Below are 21,229 nucleotides of genomic sequence, written 5' to 3' on the forward strand. Positions count from 1 at the left end.
AACTGTTCCTCTCATTATGACTGGGGAAAACAGACAAGCACTTTAAAAAATGTATGTTGTTGGAGACACTTGATGGATCACCGGCCTCCCAACTCAATTTTACCTCTGCAGGTAGCTCTGGCACTGAGACAGGCCGAGCACTTCAACCTTTTCCTGTCCTTGTCCCCCTGTACCCAGGTGACCATGTTCAAGCAAGCAGAAAGTTGATTTAAGGTTCATAATGACATCAGTTGCAGGCCATCATCCAGCAAATAAAAAATGGCCCCCAGTGCTCTCGGCTCTTTAAACCAGGCTGTTACTTCTCACACACAGAGCCATTGCCATGGGGGGACAGTGACACTGCTATTAGTTTATTGTTCCGTCAGGCTGGGACCTCTGCTGCACCCCTGTTTATGTTGCCGTATTCGCTGGCCTGCTGATATGCACCCCTTAGGCCTAAAATATGTCCTATCCTGTTGCTGCAGGAACTATTACCAGTAGCCCACCGCTGGATGTATCAATCACTGACAGGTCAGCTGCATTACCCACCGCTGTCCCTGATGTGCTGCTGCACTGTGAGCACTTCATGGCTGGCCACATTCTTTGCTTTCATATCACCGACAAATTTGTCTTGTCACTGTCCCACTGGCCTCTTCGAGACAGCTTAACTAATGTTGTCCGGCTACCAGGACTCACTCTGTTACAGAGCAGCCTGGGAGAACATCGGGCCACAGAATGCACCTTGACCAGTCAGGACGTGCACAGAAAGAAGCAAGCTCTATGACTCACACACACACTCACACACACACACACACACACACACACACACACACACACACACACACACACACACACACACACACACACACACACACACACACACACACACACACACACACACAGCTAGCTGCTGCAGCTTGGAGAGCCGTGTGGAGTTGCACCGCTGCCTTACTCACTCTGATCAGGTCAAGAGCAGAGGCTTTTGGAGGAAGGAGCGGACCGCTGGATGATTTTTTTTCTTTTTTTATTTATGAGGGTAATATCCTTCCAAAACACATTGTTGTAATCTAAAACAGATATTGTTGGCCAGTTTCCAACACTCTGAACATTAATGTCAAAACCACAGGAGAAACAAATTAAAGTCCAGATAAAGTGAACAATTGTTCCCCCACCCAAATTATTTCTATCATATTTTTGTAAAGATAATTAACATGGGGTTCTTCAGTCAATCTATTTTGGATGAAAATGAATGTAATCTGTCTCCAGCAACAATTTTACAAAGCGCAGGGCTGAGAATAAAATTCAGCAAGAGCTATAATACGGTACTTTAAACCATTTTGTTTTCCAGTTTGGAAAAAATAATTGGCACATTCTTCGTCTTGATATGCAAACAAACAAAGAAAAGACACCATGCAGCGTATGTGAGGACATTTGCTTTCCTCAACATTCGCTCGGAAAAAATAAAAAATGAAAAAAAATCATCAGTTAAAAATCACGCTAATTCATCGCCCCCCAAGTCTGAATGCATAATCACCATGGCCCATGCAGGGCAGATCAACTCATCATCCCCACCCTAGTGCTAACTACTATCAGAATATTGTGGATTAGATCGGAGCTCCATAGGCCTGGCTCAGTGATGCATGAAAGAGTTTAGTGATGTGGAAAACAGAAAGGTCATCAATAACTTCAAACAGTCAAGCAGAAAATGTGTAGAATGGCAAGGGAAACCAGGGGCCTGGACCTAATTGTTTTAACAGCTCTATTAGACATCAAGTTAACCATCAATCGATTCAGAAGTAACCAGGGTCGATCGGATTAATAAACTACAATCAAAACTGAGTGCTTATGAGTCGGTCCCTCATTTTGATGTATTTACAAATAAGGAAAAAGAAAGAAAGGATGACCCTTCACTATATAGACTGACATTTGAGAGAAATCCCAAATGTTTAAAAGGGGATTTTTAAGAAAAGAGGTTGAGATGCCTTGGAGGTATTTGACAATGACATACTCGTATAAACAGGATGTTCTGAAAACTGTTTTGAAATCCAGTAAAAAGTATGATACCTTGCCATATTAGTGATGCAATGCTTTACTCAAGGGGTGTGTGCGTGTTTGCCAGACATCTGACACGCTGTTCTGTAGGGTAATTCAGCAACACACTCTTAACACAGCGGTCCGTCCACGGCTGTGCCTATGGCAATCGTCTGCTAGCGGATGAGTGATTCAGTACCCAGTCCAAACAATAACACGACTGTACAAACCCTGTTTGTGTTTGCCCATTACCTAAGCACCCTCACCACCACACCCCCCCCGCCAAAAGCCCTCCCGTTTTATCGCCCTTATCTTGTTATTTCAAAACTGTTTGTCTTAGCTGGGAATGAATAGTCAATGTCATGTTCCAAAACCTCAATGAAGGCCTCTTTGTCACAGAGGGACCACTCCTTAAGAAAATATTAAAAAATAAATAAAGACACAAACTTCCTGGCTAAACAACAAGAACTGACTCCTTATCACCTGACAGGGGGTTTCACAGACGCAGACTCGGTAGCAACAGAGTTAGTCGTCATCCTCTGGGCTAAAGGGGATTGTCATCAGGTACACGCCTATGTTAGGACAATTATATGTAGACAATGAACTGGTGGACAAATCTTCCAAGCCCCATCCTGGTCACAGCTCCACCCCCTCTGCTGATCTGGGGAGGGCTGCAAACTACCACATGCTTCCTCCGATACATGTGGAGTCGCCAGCCGCTTCTTTTCACCTGACAGTGAGGAGTTTTGCCTGGGGGTCATAGCGCATGGGAGGATAACACTACCCCCCCCAGTTCCCCCTGCCCCCTGAACAGGCGCCCTGACCGACAAGAGGAGGCGCTAGTGCAGCGACCAGGACACATACCCACATCTGGCTTCCCACCCGCAGACATAGCCAATTGTGTCTGTAGGGATGCCAGACCAAACCAGAGGTAACACGGGGATTCAAACCGGCGATCCCAGTGTTGGTAGGCAATGGCAGAGACCACTACGCCTTGGCCTGCATTTTTTTAAGATCAGGATATTTCCCTTTTACTGCCACTAAAGCCCTGAATGATAGCAGAAAAAGCAGCTATGAACATCCACGGCATCCTGAGCAGCAATTAACTGCTCACCTTAACGAACCACAGTTGTGATGGTTGTACAGTTTTGCATAAACAGTAGGTCAGTAATCCATTCTGTAATCCGCTCTATGTGCAATATGCTGCCTCAGTACAGCAGCACCAGGGAGCGGAGTAGAGATAAGGGAGAACATTTATATTTGTTTGGTTTTGTGTCGATTTTCCTGTCTCATGTGAGTAAACTTCTGGGTCTGCTAGCCCTGGTCGCAAGTGAGATTTAGCAGACCCTTAAAACAAATGAGTATTATAATAAATGACATAAACAATTATGTTCAGTAAATTTATCTGTGGGACACCTTGACATTGTAAGAGAAGGTGTTTCTATGTGTATTTAGTATGTGTTTATTCATTCTATTTTTTTATTTAACCTGTTGCACAGAACTTAAAAGCCTTTTTCCCAGTTCAGTACAAGCAGTAGGAACCATCATTAGTACCATATCTTCCATCCATCCATCCATCCATCCATCCATCCATCCATCCATTCTCCAAGCCATTGGAAAATGGATGGATGGATGTCCCATTTTCCTAATTAGGGTTGCAGGATGCTGAAGCCTATCCCAGCAGCCATTGGGTGGCAGGCGGGGAAACACCCTGGACAGGCCACTAGTCCATCACAGGGCCGACACATTCACACTGAGGGACAATTTAGCAAGTCCGATTCACCTGACCTACATGTCTTTGGACTATGGGAGGAAACCAGATCTTGGTATTGTAAAATATATGTGACACATTTCTGGGGTAGGTAAAAAAAAAGAAGAAGAAGATGTTTTTACTGAATGAATGAGCTCTTGATTACTGACCCTGAGTGAGGGAGTGCAGTGGCAGGCCTGTCTGGCCAGGCTGGATGGTGAGCAGCCCTTGTCTTTGGAGGTTGAGCAGATGCTGCTGCTGGACCTGCTGGACCTGCAAGAGCTGCTGCTGAAAGGCCAACTGCTGTGCAGATACCTGCTGCTCAGAGATACATAAACACACACACACACACACACACACACACACACACACACACACACACACACACACACACACACACACACACACACACACACACACACACACACACACACACAGAAAGTAAGGATAGTTTAGACAGGTAGGCAGACAGAGAGACACACCATCAGCAAACATATGAGAAATATAGGAGCTAGGGTAAACACCTTAAGTTAACATGCAGGTCTGTAAACACTTCATATACTAACCCTGCAAAGAAACATGCAAATTCAAAGTTCGAACATTTTGTACAGATCTGACGAGCCCAACAGTAAAATAGTTAATATTCAGAAAACTCAACTTGAGATACATTGTATCAACACATGTATTTGCACAATACCAATAGGTTAGTGTATGCAGTTGATCTTACATCAAACAGTATTGTAATTGTTGCATATTTTCATTTTGAGACAGGTAGCTTATACATCTCTCTCTCTCTCTCTCTCTCTCTCTCTCTCTCTCTCTCTCTCTCTCTCTCTCTCTCTCTCTCTCTCTCTCTCTCTCTCTCTCTCTCTCTCTCTGTCCTCTCTCTCTCTCTCTTAATTAACAAGGAGTCAGGAAGCAAATGACAAACAATGAAACAACATAGTTAATCATTCATAATAAGAGCCACAGGATTTTAATTACAGCCATTCATAATTCAGCAAACAACGTGTGACTAAATCAAAGTGCTTAATAACCACCCCAGCCACACTACCAGCTCTGCCATGCATGGCACTGAACTGGGAGATGTGCTCTTCCCCTACCCAGCACAGCAAGCTGGGCTAAATCACACACAGCACCATAGACTGACACAGGAACTCTTGTTCATCCGACTGTGCTACAGGCTATTACGGTAAAAAATGTTTTTATGAAACACTGCTGCATAAATTTGGACATTGGAGAAAGTAAAAAAAAGAAGCACACTTTGGCTCTGGAAAGTGAAATGTGTAAACTTGCCTGGGAGGAAAAAGTGTTTGAAGGATGAGCAAGAAGAACAGAAAATGGACAAGAGAGAGAGAGAGAGTCAGAACAATAAATGGGAGGAAATTATCCAATATCCCCAATCTTCTCAGAATCAAAACAAATAGGAGATGCTATTTAGATAAGAGGGGCAGGGAGGACAGAGAAAACTTTTAACTCTTTCATTAATCCACGGTCTCAACAAATCCTCAGCTGCCTCATCCGAATATGGATCATTGCCAACCAAACAAGTGGAGATAAGGCTTGGTAAAGACAATACTTACCTTGTTCAGCATTTTCTGAAAGATAAAGAGGGCAAAAAAAACCCCAAAACACGTATGCCACAGAAGTATGTGTAGGATAATGTGCCTGCATGTGAGTATACAGGACCGGTTGTGTGTGTGTGTGTGTGTGGGGGGGGGGGGGGGTTGTAGGGGTTAAAAAATCGTGTTGTGCTGCCAAGCTGTGCACCACACCCTGTTACTAAACACAGGATATACCACTTTGTTTACTTCTCACAATTGATTGCATAAAAAAAAAAGTTCCCGGTGCAGCGGCGATGTCAGGTCACCCACCGTTGGCACCGAACCACTGAAACAGCCAGATAAAAAGCTCTCCCTTCCCTTCCCGTCCCCTCCGCCTGCTCAACTTGTCAAAGGTTTCAAGCACCCCTCCCCTCTTCTTCTGCCCCACACCCAGCCCGCTGCCACAGCACTGGCTCACTAAAAATACACTTTTGGGCAGTACTGGCCCTAATATAACCACGAGGGTCATCTCATTAGATCAATCCAGTGGGGGGACACTGAGACAGTAGTAGAGGAGATTAAACATTCAAGAACAACTGCAATTGCTCACGAACAACTGCAATTGTTCACGAACTCCTATGTGGTCTAAGCGACGATGATAACGGTGAGAAAGGAAGAGAGACAGCGAGAGAGAGAGAGTGAAAAATATGATAAAGATCTCATAGAGGTGAAATGGGGGGGGGGATGTACAGGTGGCCCATGTCTCTGATCCACCCTATTTCTGGAAGAAGGTCGCTTCTTCTTCTCCTTTGCCTCCATCATAAAGAAGTGTCTTAGGTCTTCAGTGGCTCTCTGTTCTGCAGCTCCCATCTGACAGCCCAAGACAAAGATACATACTGGTGCTACAGGGGTGGGAGTTCACAGAGAACAATGTCTTTCATCAGCACCCTAAATAAATAGAGGGTGGCTTTAAAAAAAAGTTGCAAATGAATTTAACTCGCTCTCCTTCAGAATCCTTTCTTCTGGTCTCATCAGCTGACAGGAGCTCCTGTGCACTCCCAGCATGCAGGCACATTAAAAACCCCGGACCCAATAGACCAAATAGGAGGTTAACAAGAAGTGGCACGAGGGAGAGAAAAATACAGTCCCTGACAAATGATAAAGAGTGGCACTGGCAGGCCTTTATTGTCAAGCTTCAAATATAAAGTTAAAGATCTTTGAAAAACTAAATTTTGATGTCTTTAAAATAAAAGCGGCACAAAGCAACAACAGGGGGTTATTGTCTGCCAGCCACAGGGGAGTCGCTGCATAATTCTTATTCTGTCTTTTGATGGCTGTTAGAAATGCTATTGAAAAGAGAGAGAGAGGGAGAGAGAACAAGAAAACATCGGCAGAACGAGAGCCTCTCGAGGCTGCATCCATTTCCTGTGATCATACATAATACCCTTCAAAAGTTGTTTTTCTTTTCTTTTTTTTCTCTCCCCCCTCTTGCTCCATTCAACTGATCAATTGCACCTCCTTGTGCTTCCCCCATCCGTGTTGCTCCTTTCCCCTGCTCCTCTGGTGTTTACATCAGATGCGACTTGGTGACAGGCCCAATCTGAGGCCGAGGAGCTCCGCTGTCACGTTGATTTATGGAAGCATCACGCTACAACTTGTCCAAAGTGAAGCCCGCAGTTCATTAATTAGGGAACTGCGACTTTGAAGTTGGTAGCTCCGACAGCACACTAACGTGTGTGAGTGTGCACGAGTGTGTGTGTGTGTTTGAGTGCCTTTAACATTTAGCTTAATTTTCTATGCTTTCTCTCCCTTCCTCTTTTCCCTGTTGAATTCCACGTCGGGGGAAAAGAGCGAAAAAAGACATTCCCAGAATGTCTTTGAACCTCTTTTGACCGCACAATAATCATTTTCTTTGTCCACAGTGATGCCTGTATCCGCTGGTCATTAATACGCATTGAGCTGCAGCCTACGAGCGAGCCCCGGTATACTGTAGGGAGCCACGGAGAGAGAAAGACAGAGGCTGAGAGTGAGGAGGGATGAAGAAAAAAAAATGAACACGGGCAACAAAGCTGGGAGTGTACTCTGCACTGATATCTCAGAATTACATGCCTTCTCTCCCTCTGCCATTTCCATGTTAATTACCTAGGAAAGCCTCTCAGATTTGTATGCTACATGTTCCCCCCTCTTTCTCCCTTTCTGCTTTTCATTACGTCCAACAAGAAGACTCACAGGAACGGTCATCTCTTCTTGTTGTGCAGGACGCTTGTTTACTTAGCAAAAAAACAAAAAAACAAACAAAAAAAACAAGCATCATCGTTTATTTGATAGGCCAGGCCATATCAGTCAGCTGTCTGAAAATGGGACACAGTGGTCTTGGTATCGTTCAACTGTTACGATTCACCCAGTCTAACATACTAATCAGAAGCATGAGTGCACTTGATTCTCCCTCTCTTTTCTCTTTCCTCTAACCGCAGGCTGGAAGCAGATGTTTTTTTTTAGGGGGTTGGGGGTGTGTGTGTGTGTGGGGGGGATGCATGCCTTCCATACTCTGTCTGGCTGAGGAGCCTGGTAATGGCAGGCAGTTGGGGTGATGTCAGCCTACCTCTTTACTCTGCTTGCTGCCCACATGCTGCTGCTGGTGCTGCTGCTGCTGGAGGAGCTGGAGGTGGAGCTGTTCTTGCTGCTTCTTGTAAAACTCTTGGAGTTGCTGCTGTAAAAGACAGGAGCCATGTTAAACAATCAGCTCTACAGTAACTAGTGTGTAAAATACTCAAGTGCTGTGTCTTACTTTCAGGACTAGCCTGTTGCTGAAGTCATTCCATTACATGCCGTACTGTAAATAAGATTGATCGTCTTATTTTTCCACACGTGATGGTACAGTACCTGCTGTAACATGAGGGCCTGTTGCTGTTGAAGGAGCACCTGGAGCTGCTGAGGGCTCAAGACCTGCTGCTGGAGAATCTGCTGCATCTGCTGTGGAGTTATTACTTGAGGTGTCATCATAGCCACTGACACTGGAACCTGCAAACACACACAAACACAAGAACATGCACATACACACAGATATGAGAAAAAAAACGAGGACGACTGTCAAACATTTTGTCCCAGAGTATGAGCCGAATGCAACATTGGCACAATATATCAAGAGAACTAACGGAATCATGCACCCATCCTTGGGTCACACATGAAGGTGACAGCGACACTACAGTGGAGTAGTACTTGTCACGGATGTACACCATTCAACAAAAGCCACTCAAAGGAGACAGCTAGGGGTAGTCTGCCTCCCCTCTCACTGCCTATTTAGATCTGCCTATCCATCTATATGTCTTTCTATATGTATCTAGCTATAAAACAATCCCCTAGTCTGTCATCTTGGTTTATTACACTCCCCCTGCTTCTCACACAGCCAACTGTCCCCGGCCATCATGACACCACACCGGACCGAGGAGGACTCAAGGCACGGGTTGGGCAAGCCTCACAACATAACCCCCCCCCATCACTTCCCCCCGTCACCTTCGTGAACAGCAACCCCTCTTTAACAAGCCTTTAGCAGGATCGGACATGATCCGCATCTGTTGTGATGCTTGTCAGACTCGCCATTTATACAATGTGGCAAATATGCCACACCTGAGAACACAAGAGATCGCCCCGATACACTGGGGCTCTCTCTCTCTCCGCACGCGTGTGACATGTTGTGTGAGAGGGTTTCATTAGAAACACTGTCAACAGCAATCTATTTATGTGGCGGTATAAGGTGCCTGGAGGGAGGGGCCACGGTGATGTACACGCCAGCTTCCAACCAAACTCCCAGAAGAAAGGTGCGAGTGCACGACTCCTCAAAACAAGTGATTTGTTGTGACACCGAGAGAGCCTCCTGCCATTGTCAGGGTGCCTTAATTGCTCCAGCGGTGTGTGGGACTCAGAGTGTGCCTGGATGCTGCCACTCACCGCTCTGATGTGCGATACCATTAAAAGCTGCTTTCATTGACATTCCGGTGACAAATGGCAACTAAGGTGTAGTTGATAGTGATGTGCAGTTGCAATTGTTACTACGTTTTGGAGATGGCACTCGAGTGTGTGTGTGTGTGTGTGTGTGTGTGTGTGTGTGTGTGTGTGTGTGTGTGTGTGTGTGTGTGTGTGTGTGTGTGTGTGTGTACGCACATACACAGAAATACATGTGTTAAGCATGTGTGTGTCAAAATGAGCTTTGTGTCTCACAAGCTGATGTCAGCGACTGATAGAGCGGACATTAGGGGTGCGAGTCTGTCTTCACCAAGGTTACCCAAATTGTGTGGTGGCCTCATAACTAATGACACCCCCTTTGAATTTTTCATGCATTTCTGAATGTAATTTAGCTGTTTAGAATCTCATCTGGCTACTACAGGGGCTCCTCCTGACATGCACCCTGCAAGCGTATCACCTTTTCCTGCTCCCACCATAGCATTAAACAAAAACAAAGTGGCACGGTAATGAACAGCTTGTGCCGGGGACTGTGGAGGAAAGGGCGCCGATGTCAAAACAGGACAGACCAGCTTTGATACTCCTAGTTGACTTCATTGAGAACTACCATACCTCACTGGGGCTTGTGTTCTTCTAGCCCCCCGAAGAACAGAGGAGGTGAAGCCCCACCCAGCGCCAGCACACTTCACATTTCTCATCTCCAGCACCAGACATATGGGCACAAGGAGGAAAATGCAATATTAATTTCCCCCTGTATTACATCTTAATATGCAGTCCATCTTGACTTTTGCACATGGCTTGTCCTGTCATTTGCATAGTCTCGGCCTCCCGTTTCCTAATTTCACAGTCATTATCCACAGAAGTCCTTTTTTCTTGGCATCACTAATTTTGATGAACTATTTTGAAGGTCATCCAAGCAGCCCTGTCTCACTGACATGTAAGCTCTGTACGTGATGTGGCAGATATGCGCTCCTCTTTAAAAATGGCCCTACAGCACTGCTGAAAATTACCCCCCCACACACACACACCAAGAAGAAACAGTGATGGTTCTTTTTTAGATGCTTTACAATTTTACTACATGCATTAAAAATCGAGTCTATATTTGACATGCTCCATTTGTTTTGCTTGCATATTAACACTGCGAATTCACCCATATTTTCAAACGTATAATCATTTCATCATGCATCTTTGAAGTCAAATTTTGCAGAGTGCATGAATGAACGAAGCAAGAAAGAATAAACCCGAAATTAACACAGAGATTTCACAGCTCTCAACAGCCAACAATTCCACTGCAAATTCGATTGAGATTTAATATAATTTAATTGTCTTTATTTTTACACCTTGGGTTGTATAGCTCCTCATGGCACATTCACACCTCGACTTGTCAAGATTAGCTGGGTCATAGTAACTCCAGTTAAAGCAGCTTCCTCCCTGCACAGCCCCAGCAAGAGGCTATTACAGTTACAGACCCCATTTTATTACCCATTACTACAGAGGTCATTAACAGCAAGAGGGATTGTGCGCTTCTTAACCTATTGATCAATGTAACTACTACCATTTAATCCTGTGCTGAAGGAGTGAAAATCTGCCTGATACGGGGGAATATTGAGGAGAGGGGTGGGTGGGGGGGTACTTTAATTGAAAATTATTGCCCTAGCTGCTGTATTGTGCCTCTTTAGTGCAAACACGGGATGACAGTCGCCATTTAGAGCACTCCCATACGGTGCACTCGCTTATCTCTTGAATATCAACACGGCTCCGACCAAACCACAAAACTATATCCCTGTCTAAAGATAGTCTAGAGGGGACTCGCACAGGACTAATAACTTGAGGACTCCTTTGAGCCCAGCACTAATCTGCTCCACCAATACATGGTTGTGAAAAAAAGGGGGACGTTCTGGGCATGCCAGAAATAGCTGACGTTTATGAATTTCGAGAAGGTGTGGTGTACTCCAGGTGCCTCACATGCATAAACATTCAAACCTGGAACATTCTTACACAGCTGCAGAGTGACTGGAGGCAATATACTGTACCAGCACAGGCCTGCTGCCCAAACACCATCATACAAACACAGACACAGAATTAGACAGACAACACACACACACATGCATGCACGCGCGCACACACACACACACACACACACACACACACACACACATACACACACACACACACACACACACACACACACACACACACACACACACGGACACATATACACACACATATACACACACACACAGACACACACACAAACCTGAACTGAAGTATGATATTTGTTGCAAGCACCTACAGGCATATGTACAGTTCATACCATATAGGAGGGGCCAAATCATATTTACCATAACCACCACACTGTGCTTGAACAACGTACACAGTGTACCCAACTCAATATAGTCCAAAAAAATGGCTCAGCATGGAAAAAAAGAAAATATTTCAAAAGCATTAGCTCGTTCCATTATTTTGTACCTTTTTTTTAAATTTCAACCAAAATAATTGCGATTACAATTAACTATTACTATCACAATTCAAGTAAAATAATTGTTATATTAATTTTCAATGAATAAACTATTTATTTCATTAATTTGATTTTTATCTCATGGTATTAAAATGTTTTGCTCTTATCATTAATCTGACTATGCACAGGATTTCACAGAAACAACCATGGGCAGAGGAAAAAATGTGTATTGATGTATGCGCCTGCTCACATACACACACACACACACACACACACACACACGCACACATGCACACATGCACACATGCACACACACATGCATGCACACACACACAAACCTGCAGTCAAACACTCAAAATCACACACACAATGACAGTAGAGAGAATTTGCTGTCGTTAAAGCCAGCTTCTCTTCATGCGTCACCAGTCGACAGAACAAGCACAGAAATACGATATTCTAACGAGGGAACACAAACGGAACATATGAGGATGGCAGACTCAGTAATTCTATGTTGATGAACATGCTCTCCTATAACCCACTGACCCTTCCCCCATCGCAAAGCAGAGGTGAGCGCCTGGTGAGACGGAGTAGGGGTGAGCCAGGCTGGCACTGGGTTAGCCTCCCTCCCAGCACCAAGGCAATTAAGAAGAACAGAGATGAGGGGAAAAAGAGGCCAGTATCACTGAGACTGGAGAAGATATTTAACTGGCTATGAAAGTGAAGGTTACATTAAGGAAAAATGAGGAAGGAAAAAAAATAGCAGAAAATGATCAATTTTTCATTTTTTTGCCCCCTGGGGTCATTTGTTTTGTAGGGACATCAAATGGAATGGGGAAGTTAAAAAAAAAAGAAAAAAAGAAAAGATTAAAAAAAAATCCAAGCCCTTGAGAAATCAGAGAGGCCAGTCTGTTTGATGCTGTTGTTCTACCTCCGTGTAAGACAGACAGCAGCAAAGGAAAGGAGCCCCTGTCTTGAGTATGATCTTGAGAAGTCCCGGCTTCTGAACGTCGCTGAAATGAGGATTTCACAGGAGCCATCGCATTCAAGTAATGCATGAACATAATTAGTCGTCGATAAGATTCATAAGACAAATTTCGCATCACCCATTCATCCATCCATCCATAATCCAAACCGCTTATCCTGCTCTCCTGACTGAAATATGTGAAGGCGAGGATAATTTATATATTTATATATATATATAATCTATTTTTGCAATAATAATTACACTAATTATCCAAAAATAATAATTTATAATCAATCCCAAAAACTAATAATGTAAAAAAAAAAAACAATAATCATGCACATGTGATTTGTCATATCAACACAATAATAAATAAGCGGAGGACAGAATTACCTATCACTGATCGTGTTAAGACCTTGATAGCTCTTCTGTCATCAGTGTTCATGTTGCTTGAAATCGTTTGGTACTCAGATAAACAGGATAACCCTGCTCACATTTTCCCTTCATTTGGCATATATGAATATGGGTGATGGTGGTGGTGGTGGGGGGAGGGGTTTGGGTCTAAATGATACACAGCAACTGTAAAAACAAAACTCTAGATTGCATTTTAATTAACTTTCAAACTGCAAACAAACAGGTTTTAAGAGGAGTTGGGTCCAGCGTCGGGTTTAAACAAACAAACTGCTGAGCAAAGTGAGTGAAGCTCTCACCCCAACAATAACAGCAGAGCTGTGTGCTAGACGCTCTTTCCCACACTCGAGGCGGCCGCCACTGCAGGTGCCCACTGCTGAGCACCACACAGGGGGTACGGCCCTCCAATCTTACCCGACACACACAAGTATGCATACACATAAGCATGCACGCACGCACACACACACACACAGCAGAGCTGATATCAATCTACATGGCAAATTGTTGACATTTTCTTATTATATACAATATGTAATAAAAACATTTTCACGTATTTTACTTATTTAGAAGTGACCTTTTCTCATGTATTTGATAGTAAATACATAATGACAAAAACCTTGAAAAAAATAAATTCATTCCCATTGCTGATGCCATCTCTTTTCACATCTGACCTTTCAAGCCACACCCCTAAATGGGAATTTTCTGGCACCAGGGTAACTTGAAATTATACTCCGGCTCATGAATGTATGTTGACCACTGCTGTCTGCCATCAAAACCGACGCGAACAAACTTTCACCTCTCTGCTTCAAATGTGAGCATCACCCTCTGTGTGTGTGCCCATGATTTATGGTTTACCAGCTCAGCGCAGTTATGCAACAGTAAATGTCTTCAGATGCATTATTTGAGTCAGCTGAGATTTAATTAAGATCACAGCCTCTAAAAATCCACTTCAAATGAAATTGTAGCCAAAGACAATGGCTGACACATCCTCCATACAGATTGCTTCTATTCTCTGCACACCAGCAATGCAAAGCTAATCCTTGTTTCCATGACGGCAGACAAATAGGGCACAAAATGTGTTGCTTCTTCAGCTTCTTGTGTTGTTGTGCTTTGTGACACGTAAACCGTGCAGACAACTCGTGCAAAACATGTATCACTGACCACGGACAAAACGAGACATGCAATGCCAAGATGGCACGGAATGTGAAAGTTAGTCGGAGATGAATTAGCACGCCTAATTCTGTGGTTTTCACAGCCCCGGCCGATTCAGCCAAATTCTTCATAAATGCTGGCTTATAAATATTATCACCCTTTTAAAACATGTAGCTGGAAGCAGAAATCACCACCTATGATTGTAATTTCCCTCATTAATACATCTCTGTACGTTAATAGTTGGTAACCTATCTACAACTCTGATCATCATCATAACCAAGTAGTTTCTGGGAATTGTTCAGAAAATAGCCCTGTGTGAAAAAGCGGTTTTCAAGTAAAAACATGTACAAACAGCAGAGCGCAGCTGGTAGCTCACTATATCACTGCTAAACTATTCCCCTTCTCCCCTCACACTCTCAACCAGCCAGCTCCACTACAAAGCCATGGCCATCTCTGTTAAGGATAATCCAGCAAACCGTGGCGCTCTGGCGGCTGCCCTCTGAGCCTCCCTCCCCTGGTACAGGGCTAATATCTGGTTGCCTATGTCATGGTTTAGAAATGACAGGTGCTGGCAGCCCCTCGCCTTGACAGGCCACTGCACAAATAACGGCCCTGCCTGAAAGGGCTAATGCACTACTAATGAACAATAAATCAACTTTGATTACAAACTGTCAACCCAATCAGCTCGCACCCCAGCTCTCCCAAACTGCAAGTCCCAGCACAGCTGCACAGCATTACGGTGCACGCTGCGCTGTTTAGGCATCACTCACTTCCTCCTCTTTTTTCATTTTCATACATCTGATCCGCACCTCCGCTGGCCAGTCTCTGCTTCTATCATTCAATATCCGACTCATCCGCTTCCTTACCACTGACCCAAAACTGCAGAAAACGCTCGCACCGAAAAACGCTTCAGCAATTGAAGTTATCACAGCATGGCGAGTGCAAATAAGTAATGGAAAATGGAAAATGTTGGCCTGAATCCTTGAGGAAATTTGGGTGTTTTTAAATGTTCATATTGACATGTGTTAGATGTAAGTTAAAATTCACGCTTTCGGAGGACGTGACACGTTTATCATCAAACTGCGCAAAAGTACCACCGAGTCAACATCTGTCTCGTGTGTAATAAGTCGGGTCTGCCAAGTATGACTCAAACTTGACACCGGGACTAATGATGGAAGAAGGAAGTTGACCAATGCAGACTAACTTTCCCACCTTAATGCACTCACTTAATCGACACAAACACACACACACACACACACACACACACACACACACACACACACACACACACACACACACACGTACGAACGGGGACACACACACACACACACACACACACACACACAGACTGCATAAAAAGCACGAAACACACAGAAACCTTCACACTTACTGACTTCAGAGAGACATGAGTGGTGACATTTGGAGTGACAGCATCTCTCTAACGTGGTTTGGTGGTGGCAGCATCAAATATAGAGCTGTACTTCCCTCTGCCCTAATTCACTGTGACACGGTGAAGAGAGTGAGGATTAGCCCAGGACACAGCCAGAGAGAGCAAGCAAAGTCTGAGCAGCACTTTCTAATTCTAACAAACACATTCAACTAGCCACGAGTAGCTCGGCACGTAGAACCACTGGCAAAAAACAGTACAAAAATAGGAGCTCCTTCTCCACAAACGGGAGTGCCAAACGCTGGAAAGGTGTCACATAATGACATAATGAAGTTGCAAAAAAAAAAAAAATCCATAAAATGAAAATGTCAAGAGAGAATGCAAACCTGTCCCCTGTTTTTCCTAGAACTTTCCATAATACACAAACATACGGTACAGGATCCTGCTTAACTGGTTAGCTCACTATCACTAAAGTAAACAAAACTGAACAAACAAAGTGAAAAGGAACACAGCAGTTTACTGTACGAGTTCAGTAAATACAATAACCAACAAGCATGCAAAGCAGACAAACTGTAGCTCACATGAAGAAAACAAAAAAGATTATTCTCAGTCATCTATGTTACAACAGATAACAGATAGCAGCCGCATCCTGACACAGACAGTCTCATCTGAAAAAACAGAATGAATCTTCCCATAAAAATATATATATATATATATATATATATAGCAGCTCTACATACACTGATTCACACACTGTGCTCCCATTGTAAAGGAAAAGAAAAGCACACACACTATCAGTTTCTCAACAGTACAGTAAATCCCGAATCACTTTTCCTGTTAGGTAAACTGCATGACAAAATTAACCATTTACAATTGTAGAACATCAACAACAGGCACACAATGAGCCTACTTTTCTCTTTTCCCTGGTCAAATTAAATTGTCAAGTTTTTTTGTTTTGTTTTGGGGTTTTTTGACACAGGAAAAGGTGGCAAAATCACAGAAATCAATCATATTGACAAACCTGGCAAACTCCATTTAGCTGGCAGGGTAAACAGAGTGCTGGGCCGCGCGGTGTGAAGTGTAGCAGAGCGGAGAGGAGAGCAGCGAAGGAAAGAGAGAGAGAGAGGGAGAGAGAGAGAGAGAGAGAGAGAGAGAGAGAGAGAGAGAGAGAGAGAGAGAGAGAGAGAGAGAGGGAGGGAGGGAGAATGAGAGAGCGAGAGAGCGAGCGAGCGCGAGAACAAGAGGCAGGCGGGCGGACGTTGCTGCGCTGTGGTGTCTCCAACCTTCCTCGGGATACAGACAGATTGCACGCGCAAGGTTGCTCCCCGGCTGACAAGATACAAAACTATCCAATCAACCACGCCCTTCTCCACCAATCACAACCAGCCCACTAAACATAATCAATTCAAATAAGGCCACACAATGAGGTGCTGCGGGCAGGGCTGCAGGTGAAGCCATGCCTTTGTGTGGGGGCCCCTTTAAAAAAAAAAAGCCACAGTTGACGGCTGTTAACCCTTTGACCCCTGCCGGGACTCCGGCCGAGCTATTGAAACAATGGGAGCCTAAAGAAAAGAGGCCCTTTAATTAAACAACAGATAAGTAAACACAGCTATCCAGCGGAAAGAAAGAAAGAAAACTGGCCCCGCTATCAGCCCCTTTATTGTTCTTATTGTTCTACTAAATGGAAGTGTTTATAGTGCCAGCACCAAGAACAGAACTCATTTCACATTCTGAAAAACAACAAATGTACAAACAACTCAGACGCTTTGTAGTTGTTTGTTTTTGTTTTTCCTTTTCTTCCCGTTTGATTTATTTCCCAAACTGAGACAATACCATATGTAAGCATCTCATTTTCAGGCGAAACACTCATTTTATGAGAACAGAGCTTGTTTGCATCTCTGTTGTTGTTGTTTTTTTTTCCCCTTACTAATGTTACGTGTACACACACACATGCACCAGATTATACAGATAACAGCTACAGTGTATCATTAGTTTGGGTATTTTCATTCGTCTTACCAAACAAGGTAACCCGAATGTTTGATTAGAGTTTTGTATATTTAACTGAACATCGGACCTCAGACAACCTAAAAGCGATTGCATTAATAGGCGACATCATGCCAACTAGCAGGCAATCTATCCAACTCCACGCCAATGAGAGCAATTAGCTGTCATGATATCATCACACACTTTAACACCTATATGCACCCAGCACTGAAAAAACACAGACGGGGAGAGGGAAAAAGGGTGACAACAGGACTCTGCCACCTACTGGAGATTGGACAGTACTCTACAGAGGAGAGAAGGTAAAAGAGGGATTTATCAAACACATATCCTCCTATCTTTTCACAAGCTGTCAACGCATCATAATCCAATAATATTCAACAATGTCTCCATCTATACTATGTGTGACCTTAGAAAATAACACATCTATTTGTTAGACAAAATAGGGGGGGGGACAACACTTAATTGTATTCAGACCCACCTAGAATGAACCTTTGCAGAAACACATCTAGGATCCGTTTCTAAGAAATGAAACTTAGTTAACTGTCAAAACAAATAACATCATCAGCGGAATAACAGGGCTTTCCAACACCACAGGTAATATGAACAACTGTAAACCTGCAGCCAAAGATGGAGGAATGTGAATGGGATACATTCCAGTCCACAAATACACTGGTAAAATAAACACAACACCTGCGTAACAAGTCACTGTTCTCATCTGTTAATAACCAACAATGAGCTGTGCAAAGATGGCCTGACCTATATAAATTATTGACTGGGACACCTCAAGTGTCAAAAGTGACAATTCCAATACATATCGTAGAGAATAATTAAGTGGAAGAAAATGTTTTTTATTCTCAGTATGACACACTGAGATAGCTGTAACACAACGACAGTGACATACAAGGCATCTACATGCACACATACACACACACATGCACACATGCTCACATGTGCACACACACACACACACACACACACACATACACAGTGGTCTAGGATGTGGCCATACTCCCTCTCCCCCAGCACTCTCCCCTGGGTGACATGTCGGCGTATTCTCAATAAAACACCTTCTTAGCAGTAATAGGCCACTGTTCTCATTTCAACGTTCCCAAAGGCCTCATGATAAATTTAGCAGACACACAGTTCAAGCCTCCCCTCTCACACACTGTCTCTCTAATCCATTGCCTCTGTCTGCGCATTGTACAATAATTACACATATGTGTCGATGTGATACACAAGCTCAATAGATCCCCCCCCCACCCGGTAAAGAGACACATCGATAACTCTGAGCCTCGAACCATCGCCATGCGTAATAGTTTACAGAAAACGCTGAAGAATTCTTCTCATGACACAGTAGTTGACATTATAAAATACTCACGTTTCCTGCTTGAGTCAGGCTGAAAGTGCGAGTTAATGTCTGGCCTGGCCCGGGCTCTATTCTGCTTAACTCCGGCTAAAAGATAAAGCCTGAATTACAAAGTGTTCCCAAACAATTACGCAGGCTACAGTGAGAGAGCTGTGATGCTTTTGTGAACCTACATCTCACTTCTCTTGCTACAGGTGTACAAAGAGAGGTAAAGGTAAAGAATAAGGAAGATGTTACCTGTAGGTTTTGCTTGAAAGGAACTGGTGACCTCGACCTTTATCACGAACAAACAAATAAATTCAAGTTCCTGTGTATGCAAAGTAGATCACACTGTTTACTGACAGAGGGCGTTGGATGGGCAGGTGCAGAGCCAACACAGATAGCATCTGCTTTTTACAATTACGTGGAAGAAATATATATATCTTGGAAAACAATCTGACGATAAAATATCAGTCTTAGAGAGATCGCAGTCTTGCATAGAGATAAATAAACTGTGAGATCTAATGTATCCAGTTCTGTTATCAAAGTACACTTTATTTATTATTTTTTTTGGGGGCATTTTTTTTAACCTCTATTAGACAGCGAGAGTGAAGAGGCAGACAGGAAATGGTTAAGAGAGAGGGGTATGCCACGCAACAAACATCGCCGGCTGGATTCGAACTGGCGACCTTTGTGGCCACGTGACCATGCCCGTGTTGCGCTGTAACCAATCAGCTACAGGGGAGCCCCGTGTTTTCCATGCATCTTTCATACCTACAGTGTATTTCTATGTATGTATTGTAGGTACCTGTCTGTCATCCATCAATACTCCTCTTTCACATTTACTTATATGAATTCATCTTAATGTCTGTCTAATTACTTGTCATGCATCGTATTGAAGACTGTTATCAATACTATCATGCTAATGTCACATTACTGTCCAATTACCCAGTTAATAGGAAGATCTGATTTTGATTTGTGTTAGAAGTAGTTCGGCAAACCCTTTAAATGCACCGTGTGCATCAAGAAGAGGATAGTGTGTAGTTTCTAACTCACCAGAGCAGCGGGAGGAAAATATTTTTTATGCACTGAACAGCAAACAGTGAGCAGGTCCTGGGTCGGGGCCGGGCCCTCCTGCCCCATTTCAGTCAAGCTCTCCTATCTGAATGGCCCCTAATGCTGCAGCTTGATAACCAGCACGATCTAATGATTTCCCCACAAAACACTTATTAAGAGGATTTCAATTTCTCACTTCAACTTGGATTTGTTGAATGTGTTCATGTTGCATTTGTTTGTGTTATATTTCATTCTGCCAAATTTTTACATAAACTTACTGACGTATCGATAATCCTTTCACCATCTGCAAGGGTCGCTCTAGCGCCGCTGAATAAAATCATATTCAAAGAAAGCGTATTATTATTACTGTGATAACAATGCTGTGAATCATGACTGTTAACATCTGTTAATCATCCATATTCACTGGAAGCACAAAATAACTAATGTTTTCAATGAGCGAGGCTATCGCTGAAAGCCAACTGGAGTTATAATGAGTCACATCTGATTCTAAGTGTTCCTTCTGGTCTATTATGCATGGGTTTAGTTATTTACTTATAATTTTAGCACTCGAGAGCACATTGTTTAGTCAGCACATGTAAAGTCTGTATTTGCAAAATATTTCCTGAGGTGATATGCCAGCTAGTGTATATGGGGTTTGTGTTTCTGTGTTCTGTCGACTGTGGTTTTTCACTTAGTCAAAACAAGAACACTTGGGTTTGAGCAACATCAATTTCAGGAGGTGGGGGAATTTTTGCCTCTTGTTTGTTGACTGATTTATCTTCGATCTAAATCAACTCTATTGTGGTAGACACTTTCTTCAGCATTTTGTTAAGCTAAAAGACGACTTTGAACGATATTGTACAGGTTGTAAATCTGCTATTGTAGAGACATAAGCGCCTCCAATTCAGCAATGGCAAATTAAAATTTAATTCCATCCACCTATCTAAAGCCACTTTATTTTTCATTTTTGTCATTGTACAGTTTTTTCTGTTCCAGTGAATTTGTTCTCTGCATTTAACTCATCCTATTGTACAGGAGCAGTAGGCAGCTGCAGCACCCGGGGACCAACTCCGGTTCTTCTTTCCACTGCCTTGCTCAGGGACACAGGCAGGAGTATTAACCCTAACATGCATGTCTTTTTGATGGTGGGAGGAAACTGGAGCACCCGGAGGAAACCCACACAGACATGGG

At 43.5% G+C, this 21,229-nt stretch overlaps 1 protein-coding gene across 7 annotated transcripts in view; it reads right to left on the minus strand.

Annotated features, from left to right (window-relative positions):
• The window catches only part of foxp1b (forkhead box P1b), a 175,017-nt gene that overhangs the window by 30,132 nt on the left and 123,656 nt on the right, over positions 1-21,229 (minus strand). For 5 of the 7 annotated variants that reach the window (XM_056272988.1, XM_056272992.1, XM_056272987.1 and 2 more), the window contains 3 exons: positions 8,188-8,325; positions 7,907-8,014; positions 3,931-4,078 (listed from right to left, as the gene is read on the minus strand). In XM_056272988.1, coding sequence (XP_056128963.1) covers positions 3,931-4,078; positions 7,907-8,014; positions 8,188-8,325 — 394 coding nt within the window. Of the gene's footprint in view, positions 1-3,930; positions 4,079-7,906; positions 8,015-8,187; positions 8,326-16,654; positions 16,786-21,229 lie in introns of those variants that run through there. The other 2 variants (XM_056272993.1, XM_056272991.1) reach the window with 2 other exon arrangements.

Source organism: Lampris incognitus, chromosome 2 (assembly GCF_029633865.1).
Source record: "Lampris incognitus isolate fLamInc1 chromosome 2, fLamInc1.hap2, whole genome shotgun sequence".
Taxonomy (NCBI): Eukaryota; Metazoa; Chordata; class Actinopteri; order Lampriformes; family Lampridae; genus Lampris; species Lampris incognitus.